The following is a 9,765-nucleotide window of genomic DNA, read 5'->3' on the forward strand; positions in this document are numbered from 1 at the left end:
AACTGAATCTTTCATTTCATTTCATCTTGATGAGCTTACGTTTAAATAGCCAGGTATGGGCTTCCCTGGTGGTGCAGTGGTTAAGAATCCACCTGCCAATGCAGGGGACACGGGTTCGAGCCCTGGTCCGGGAAGATCCCACATGCCGCGGAGCAACTAAGCCTGTGCGCCACAACTACTGAGCCCACGTGCCGCAACTACTGAAGCCCACGCGCCTAGAGCCCATGCTCCGCAACAAGAGAAGCCACCGCAATAGGAAGCCCGCGCACTGCAACGAAGAGTAGCCCCCGCTCGCCGCAACTAGAGAAAGCCCGTGCGCAGCAACGAAGACCCAATGCAGCCAAAAATTAATTAATCTAAATAAATAAATAGCCAGGTGTGGCTTGTGGCTGCCTATTGGACGGCACAGGTGAGGCCTACGTTTGGTGAGTCCAAAACTGTGACATGTCAAACGTTAACCATAACAGATAATTCCTACTTGAAACTAGGCTTCAGGAGGATGTCACTAAGTGCTGATGCATCTCCTCACAACATCTCTCCCCCTCTGTACCGCTGTTAATTCCCTCTCATAATTTCGAGGCAGAAAGCATGCCCGTGGGCAGAGGAGCTGCAGGCCTTGCAGATGGAGTGGGAGTGTATCAGCTGGCCGGGCAACGCCTTAAGAACGCTGCTGTAGGTGCTGTAGAGCGTTTCACACTCTAGGCTCACCCTACTGAGCCGAAATAAACCGGCCCCTAGGGGCGTGAGTGGTTGGGGGGAACAAGCGGGCCCCTGAACGTGCAAACACGCTCGAGCCAGGGCGCCGTCCACCCTGAGCACCGGCGCGACGCACGCTGAGCGGGCAGGGCAGGCGCTGGCCGTCCTGCCCAGGACAGTGACCTCTTCTTGCTCTTCCCGGGTCCCCTGTCAGCCTGGGAGGGGCCACATGGCCTCTGACTCGAAAGTCACAGACCGAGCCCACCCCCTCTCCCATCCCAGGTGATTCCTTTCTAACATATGGGTTTTCTCCTCCCTCACCGCTGGTTCCACTAAGCTCTATGACATGTCAAACCCAATATCAGGCTAGATTTCAACTCAAATAAGAAATGAAACCAAAAGCAGAAGTTGAGACCACTACCTCAACTTCAGGAGGTAGTGGAGGGCAACTTTTTTCTCATTAACCCTGAATCAATGTGGCTGGGGGGGAAGGTGCTCCTTCAACTGAAGTGTTACCCATATGTGCCAGCCCTGTTCTGCATCAGCATCTTAGGAAGGCATGACTGAGCCGCAGGGCAACTGACACCGCCAGGAAGCAGCGGGGCCCAGACTGGAGAAGGGGCCGCACAGCTACTTAGGGGCAGAGGCCCCGGGGCCCAGTCCTCACCCCTCCACCACACAGCTCCCAGCCCGGGCTCTGTCACGGGGACCCTGGAAGAGGAGCACGTGCCCACACGTCACGCCAAACCAGAGATCAAACTGCAATTACAAAAAAGAAAAAATCAGCGATCCCCCATTCCTTTCCACCTCCACCTCCCTCTTCCAAACAGCAGTCACAAAATCCATACAAACAAGTTATTCCCTGCCCATCGAGGTCAAAAGTTGATCCAGTACAAAGTCGGAGAGCAAACCAAACACACTCTAAACTCCAGAAGCGTTGGGTCTGAAAAGCCCCATCCCGTCCCAAGTTCCGAGGACTCCTTCTCTGCAGGAAACAGGGCATCGTGAAGGGGCTCCGCGACTTCCCGCAGGACTCCGGGAATCATGGAACGAAGGCCTGCCTATCCTGGGATCACTCCTCCAGGTCAGGAGCTCCCAGACTGCCCTTAACCTTCAGGAAAGGAGCTGATAATACATCCCCTGTCACCTCTCACCCCAAAGCCACGTTCTCACTGACTCTCAATGCTATCTTTTCGAAGATGCCAGCACTGCGCCGGGCATGCACAACAGACCAGAAACACTTGCTAACCAACCAGCGAGGTCGCGGGCTTTCCTCAAAGCAAGGGGGCAGAGGTTAACAGAGCAGAGATAGGCATGTTGCTATACGTTACATCCCCACGCTTTGCCCATAGGTAGGCACATCCCTCTCCCTCCCCAAAGCCACGGAAGTCTTCATCATTTAAAAGTCTCTTTTTAAAATTCTCCGTGAAAACAGAGAGTATCTGCACCTTTATGATAAAGATGAAAGAACAAACTGATTAAACTAATGATACTCTGTCCTTAAAACTTAAGGAGCTTTATTAAGAAACCCTCTTCAAAGGCAGGACAACTGAGGCTCTGAGGATGATGTCCTTCTCACCTCAGGTGCGACTCTCACCCCCACTAACCCAAAAGGCACATCACAGATCCCGCTGGGGTTTGATGTTGAAAATCTTAAGAAACCCTACGGAAGAGTTCTCTGAACCTCAAGCAAGGTTCCAATCAATGAAGGCCTCCGAGTGCCAGAAATCATACCTTGCACACACATACACACTCACTGCCTTTGGTCAGTTCACTCATCCGCAAAGCTGTGACATACGAGATGCCCAAGAGTCACCGCCATGCTTGTCTTCTGCCTGCTGACCACTCAGGGTGTTGGGTCTCTATTCAATAAACTCCCCCCTCCACCAACGGCAATGGCTTGAGGGTGAGGCCCAATGATCTGTACATTGCACCTGCCACTTTCATCAAGTTCAAGACCTCACTTCTATCCACAAACAGTCTATCAGCTTTAAGCTACCACATCGTGACCTCCTTGAAGACAGGGACCCCACCTTATTCATCTGCATTCTCAGAGCTCCACACAGGCACACGGCAGGCACCCAGTCAACAAACAGCTGCCGACTAAATGAACGCAGCACGTTCAGGAAGGATCTGTCAATTTCGAGGCTTCTGCACACACAATGGCATTCAAAGGCAGCGTCGGGAAAGCCAGTGAGCAGATGTGTAAAAAATGCACTGGGCTTGAGTCAGACGATAGGGGTTCAAGCCCCAAGTTTACCAGAAATTCACTCTACTGTCCTGGGCAAATCACCCAACCTCTGGGGTCTTATTTTCCTCTTCTGTAAACATGGTAGATGACGTCTAGGTTTCCCTTTAGCCCTTAGACTTGTAAAACGTGAAGAAAAGATGTGCCCTTGAGCTATGGCCATGATATTCACTTGATGATACGGGCAATGAAGATATAGCAGCCAGAAGCAGCGACTCTCACGCAGATGTGGGCTAACAGCAGGCAGTAACTTAAACAGGAGGTAAAGCCTCTGCCCACTCGCCCACGGTCACATGTGATACACACATTTGGGTCACTCCCTGGAGTCACTGCAAATGGCAACGACGCTTCCAGGCAGAAGAGCCTCCAAGTGGAACAATGACCCGCAGACATTACTTCCAGGTAATAAACAGATTCCACTCAGACAGAGAAAAATAGAGCGGCCTGTGGCTACATTCCGTAGACGCCCCATTAGTGGAAGCATCGGGGCTGAGCTCTCAATGTGAGCCAGACGTGGCTGACTTCTTGTTTTGGCTCCAACTCTAACTCGGAGCGGATGGTCCTTGGCCAAGTCTCTCCTCTAGAAGCCAGGCTCTGGATGGCTATGACAACTCCCATAAACCATCCAGATTACAGGGTGAGGCTAGTAAAGCATTTCACAGATGGAAAATGCTGCCAACCCCTTGAGGCAGATGAGGGGAGCTGTCATGAGGCAACGTGGCTCGGGCAGAGAGCCACAGAGCAGCGGCTCACCTAATCCTGCGTGCCCCCAAATTCCCTCCAGGGGCCTCCCAGTCCCCCACTCACAATCGGGCTCCGTTCCTTCATGCAGGAAAGCTGTGTGAACCTACACTGTCCAGGAGACCTGCTTGCAAAGCTCTTCAAACCGCAAAGTCAACTCCCAATGTTAACCAGTGGTGACTAAGTTGGGCTGGGTTTCCTTCCACCGGGGACACTTGAGACATTGAGGTAAGTCAAGGCAAAGCAACAGGCTGTGTAGGAGACAAAGGGCTGCTCGTGAAATGAGAAGGGTTGTGTCAGGAGCCGTGGTAGTAGCTTTACTGTTTTCTTTTCCCTTTTTTTTTGCCCCCTTTTCTTTAACCATTAGGTACCAATGGACACCAGATACACAGTGCTGGATGAAAAGGTTAAGAGATGGTATCAGTAAAGTTTCCCACCAAAGCTTGCTAATAGCACTCAGGCTGATTAGAAAGCACTTCTGTAGTTTGGGAACTCTAATCCGCTCTTATCAACCCTCCAGTTTAGGCATTTATCAGGGTGGGAACGGGAGATATATCAGCTCTGCCACAGACTGATTTCTGGGGCCCCTGCCCACGACGAAGCAGATCAGAAAGGAGCTCATGCCTGCCAGAGTGAAGTTTTCTCCATAGCAACACATGCGACTCTGCAAACAGGCAGGACTAAGGCACTCTGCTGTGACCGGGCCGGACAGTGCCCCCAGGAAGCAGCGGCTGAGGGTGCAGACAACAGAGGGAGCAAGAGGAAAGTGGCACCGACGGAGCTGGCGGGGCAGCTGACAGCGGCAGCTCTGAGACCCTCCAGCACCCCCGGCCCACCTTCCAATAAGACGGATGGCAGAGGGACAACAGACGTTCTCTGTGGAGCAGGGGAAAGAGGCACCCAGGGCAGAGTGATCGCCTGCTTTGGAGCAGATGGCTGGCACTGGAGAACTTGGGGGAAAGGTTCCATGGAAAAAACAGGTCCTATCTAAACTGAAATTCAAGCCAGTCTGATGGCGGAAAGTGTTCTCACACACCCAGCAATGACGCCAATAACAGTGGCCACCAGCGTGGTTGCTGAGACCATCAATTAGGCGCCCATCTGCCAGGCCCAGTGCGGGACATTTGTACCTTTATCCTGCTGTGAGGGTTAAAAACTCACTCACTGGGCTTCCCTGGGGGCGCAGTGGTTGAGAGTCTGCCTGCCAATGCAGGGGACACGGGTTCGAGCGCTGGTCTGGGAAGATCCCACATGCCGCGGAGCAACTAGGCCCGTGAGCCACAATTACTGAGCCTGCGCGTCTGGAGCCCGTGCTCCGCAACGGGAGAGGCCGCGACAGTGAGAGGCCCGCGCACCGCGATGAACAGTGGCCCCCGCTCGCTGCGACTGGAGAAAGCCCTCGCACAGAAACGAAGACCCAACACAGCCAAAAATAAATTAATTAATTAAAAAAAAAAAACTCACTCACTGATAAACACCACCTTTCTGGATGTCACATTTTTGCCAAAGGAAGAAACAGGGATCACCGAGGCGCCCTTACATCCCACAGGACAGGGTTACTTACACTTGAGGCTGGACCAGGAGGAACACTAGCTCCAAATCTCTGCTCTTTTGTTCAGATCACTGAAATGCAGGTAAAAATCCAACCACAGAACAAGGGCACCTAAGAGACTAAGTGGCCCTTCTTGGCTTCCCCTGACTCATTTCTCTAGAACGCCACTGATGGGCCACGTCAGAGGCTGGAGAGGAAGATGCGTAAGTCAGAAACTATAACAGCTGGCAGAAGAACGTCTTCAAAAGCGATTAGGAATTAAAGTAAAAGCGACCTCTGCCCTCAGATGTACATCTGTGCCATATACACGGCTCTTTGTCCTAACAGAATGCGAGCAGAACTGTCTTACAGCACTAATGCTAAGGGGCAGGACCAGCGGCCTCCCTTCAGGCTCCCTGACGTCTACAGGTATGCCTGGGAGGATGTGGACTGGTGCCACGGAACCCGTGTCCTGCCAGGTTGTGACACGACGGGCTCCCACTGTACACGCTGCAAACACATCACCCTGACAAGTCGACCGTGGTGTCAGCAACCGGGAAGAAGGTAGTTCCTGGAGAAAAGGTGGCTCCACCACATCTGCCTCCAAAACAATTAAAAAGCAAAAACCAGCCACTACCCCCAAAGTTCTCCGGGTCCTAAATTCTTAAAGTCATCACAGACCAAACAGGAACCCAACCTCCAAATGACGGGCCCAGAATTTCAGAACCATTTCCGTGCTGCAGAGCCAGCAGCGCCTGCAAATGAGCTTTGCAACAAACAGAAAAAGTCTGTCTCGAAATGACATTTTGTAGGTAACGTACAAGTGGCTTCCTCTCTGCTGGATGTGCTCCCTTGTTCTCATTCTCTGTTCTCGCTAATGAGCGCCTTTTCCTCTCTCTTCCCCGCCTGTTTCAGTTTGAAACGTGGCACCGTGGCACCAAAGGAACAGGACATTGGAAAGGGAAAGGAGAGGGGAGGCGGCTTTCAAGTGTGACACACACCCCACTGGCTGCCCACACCCTGAAGGCCGCTCCGGCCGGGCTCCACCTCAGACAGGCCTGAAGGACCCAAGTGTGGAGTAGAAATCCCCCTTGCACCACCTCTCCCCAGCAGAGTCAAGAAAGAGAAAGCTGGAAGGGAAGGAGGGGGGAAAATAAAGCTCCACATTCCTGACATTTTTTAGCCAAGTGCTGTGGCTTCACAGCGCAGCTCTATTGCAAACAGCCCGCAGGATGGAAAGAAAACCTGGGCTCGGGGGGAAGAGCCTGCCCCTGGCCTCGGAAATGGCAGAAGGAACCTCAGGAGTGTTCAAAACTGAACCAAACGGAGGTGGGAGGGCAACCCTTTCATGTGTGTTCCCCAAAGGAAGTGATCCCAAGGGAAGGAACTTGGGAGTCACCATCTCCCAGGGGACAGAACTAAAGTCCTGGGGTGCCTGCGGGGGAACGAAAGCCCCTCTGAACGCTGGTGAGCTGACCAGTGAGTTGGGGAAGGGGCGAGGCAGGGAAGAAGTGGAGACCAGTTAAGATGCAAGGGCCAGGCTGTGGCTGGCTGGGTCGGGGGAGAGGGCCCCAGCTCATTGGCAGAGGCTGGGCAGGGGACCCCAGAGGGAGAAGTAGCCAAGAGACTCGCTCTTTGTGGGAAGAATTATAATTGAGTTTTCCTGATTCAGCTTCTGAATGAAGGCATCCTAGCCCTGCCCAAGTTAGAAACCCAAAAACCTGCCGTCCTCTCTCCCTGCCTTCCCCTCCCCTTTCCATCTCCTTCCGTCCTCACTCCTAAGAAAAAGCGAGTTGTGTTAAGTGCTGGCCTGCCCCCCACCATCTGCATCCCTACATACACACACACATACACACCACCCCTCCAGCGAAGAACCCAGATGACCATGAGTGATAGTAAGTCCCTTGCTGGTTTACCCCAACTGTGAGGATGCCCACACGTGTTTCTCTGAGGTCCTGCTCTCATTTGGTAGGGAGAGCAGAGTTCCAGAAATCTGAGGCCCCCCCCCCCCGTCCGATACCTGTCTCTGTGGAGAGTCAGTTGGTAGGTACAGACAATGAAGACCTACTGTGTGCCTAGTGCAGCAGAACACACGTGATTCATAAGGGAGGTCTGGGCACGGCCCTCCTCCTCCCAGACCAGCCTGCACCGACCCACAACGTACCTCCAGTGCACCTTCCTGAGGAGACAACGTGTCCTGTACGTACAGATGCCGCGGGGCTAAGGTTCTACCAGAAGAGGGTGGTGGGACAGGGAGCCGTCAGGCAGGCATTTCAGCCCTGGCCCTTTCCACACTCCCCAGTCCAATCCCAAGAGGGGGAGGAGGGCAGGGCAATTTTTTCGGGTTTTTTTTTTCCACCCTGGGCCTTCCTCTTGTCATGTACTGGGATTAAGGGCTCCTAGCACTTTCCACCTCCCATGGGCGGCCAGGTTTAACCAATAGGACTTTCCACCAGACCAGAGGCAGCGAGGGAAGGAGGTACCGAGCTCAAATACTCGGCAGCTCTTTTTGAGCAAAGGTAAAAGCAGGTAGAGCCACCATCCTTAACGAATGCCAGAGACGCAGCAGAGAGACCCACCAGGCTATGCAAGAGACGTCGCTGGCTGTGAGGGCTACAGCTGTCATGTGTGTCTTTCCAACCACACCCTCCAAGTCTGGTGACAAGGCACTGGGAGGCCTCTTAGAATGGAGGACAGCAAGGAGATACTGAGAGCCCTGGCTGGACCAAACAAATTTTCTCCTATCCCGCTAAGCTATTACGATCAACAATAACAGGGTTTCAGGAGCAAACGACCTGCTTTCACATTGGTAGAACCTGTTATGGCTTTTGCTGCTCACATGATCTCAGTTAAACCTCACAATAACCCTGTGAGGAAGACAGGTTTTACTAATCTGTAATGATGGGGAAACTGAGGCTGCATCTGTTTTTTATTTCGTCAGATTAGTGACAGAGCAGGGACCGTGACACGGGGACCACCCTGGCTTGACAAAGCCCTCGCCGCTGATACATCACGAGAGCTGTCGGGGTGGGTGGAAGGAGTAAAGGAGGCCTGCAGACCCTGAAGCCCAGCCAAGGACACATGCAGACATCCAACGCTGACTCGGCCACCACAAGAATGTCCCCAGCTTGAGGGCAGCTTCACTGATCAAGCAGGGCCCTTGTCATCCTTAGAGAGGAGATAGGGAACCCAGAGACAGAGGGACACGGAAGAGGAAATTAGCCACGCCAGGAATCTTCCATCTTCAAGGCAATTTATAGAGAGTTACAGCTTCCTAACCCATTCCTGAGAATGCAGATAAGCTGCCGACGAAGTGTCACTCACGTATCTGACCCTTGAGACAAGACAGACCACAGCAAGTCCTATACCCAGCGTTTGCCAGTTCTCCCCACTTGTGAATATCACATTTTTCTGGCTGTCGGGAGTAGGGAATCCTTCCCATCAGCCCCCTTGGATTCTGACCCCATTCGGGCTTACTAAAACTCCCTGCTCTATGAGGCCTGCCCCAGCTGTCCTGAGCAGGTCCCCGTCGTCTCCCCCTACCCGAATAGCTTTGAGAGAATCACCTTTCCCCTAAAAGCAGAGGGTATCCCTGGCCCACGCCTTGCTCCTGTCACAGGAGAAGCTCTGGGTCCACCACAGATGGATCTGAAGGAACAGTTCACAGAGTGAAACAGGGTTTATGAAAACTGGCCTTTTGGGCAAGAGCAAAAAAAAAAAAAGGGGGTAGGGAGGGTGGCGGGAGGACGGCAGAAGTGCACTGCTGGGATGGGGCCAGGGCCACACGTGAACACCCCGAGTCTGGCCCAGAGAGGAGGATGCAAAAGACCCCGAAAATCAAGTGGGAGGAGGAAAAGGGCCGGGGTCCCTCCCACTGGAAAAGCCCAGAGGAGCTAGCAGCCACGGCTTGGGAAGGGGAGTTGTGCAATGACTGCGGGTCTGGGAGTCTCCGGGCTTGGCTCCCGGACACCAGAAAGGAACCCGCGCTGGGCGGGCCGGGTGGCAGCTCTGCGGTTGGTTCGAGGCCAGGCTGAGGATTCGGGGCTGCAGGGAGAGCTGCAGGGTACGGTAGGTGCCCCAAAGGGCGGCAGGGCAGGCGGGTACGGCGCGGAGCTGGCGGCGGTGTCTGGGCTGACTAGGAGGCCGAGGGGCGCACAGTGCACAAAGCCGGGGGTGCGGGGGACCGACACGGCGGCCGGGCGACCGGGCGCAGACGCGGACCCCGGAGACGCGCAGGGGGACGCCGGGCGGCGCGTGAGAGGGGCGCTCCCCGCCCCGCTGTCGCTCACCTCGAACATAAGCCCGATGAGGACGCAGAGCACCAGGCAGAAGCCGATGTCCGCATGGTTGTGGATGACGAACTCCTGGCTGAAGAGCGGGTAACTTTTCGTCCTCCGGCGGAAAGCCATGGCAGCGGGCGCGCACGGCCGGCGGGGCCCGCACCCGGCGCTCACCAGCCGCCGCGCAAACTTCTCGAGCCCAGGCCCACTCCGCCCGCCGGCCCGCCGCCCTCTAGCCCTCCCGCCGCCGGCCCAGCGCCCAACAACTT

At 54.4% G+C, this 9,765-nt stretch overlaps 1 protein-coding gene across 2 annotated transcripts in view; it reads right to left on the reverse strand.

Annotated features, from left to right (window-relative positions):
* Nucleotides 1–9,763, reverse strand: part of TRAM2 (translocation associated membrane protein 2) — a 75,105-nt gene extending 65,342 nt beyond the window's left edge. For both annotated transcript variants that reach the window (XM_082346272.1, XM_082346271.1), the window contains exon 1: nt 9,506–9,763. In XM_082346272.1, the coding sequence (XP_082202398.1) occupies nt 9,506–9,625 (120 nt within the window). In that variant the 5' untranslated portion in view covers nt 9,626–9,763. The remainder of the gene's footprint in view (nt 1–9,505) is intronic.
* Nucleotides 9,764–9,765: the final 2 nt, after the last annotated feature.

This window comes from Balaenoptera borealis, assembly GCF_965194805.1.
Source record: "Balaenoptera borealis genome assembly, chromosome: 12".
NCBI lineage: Eukaryota > Metazoa > Chordata > Mammalia > Artiodactyla > Balaenopteridae > Balaenoptera > Balaenoptera borealis.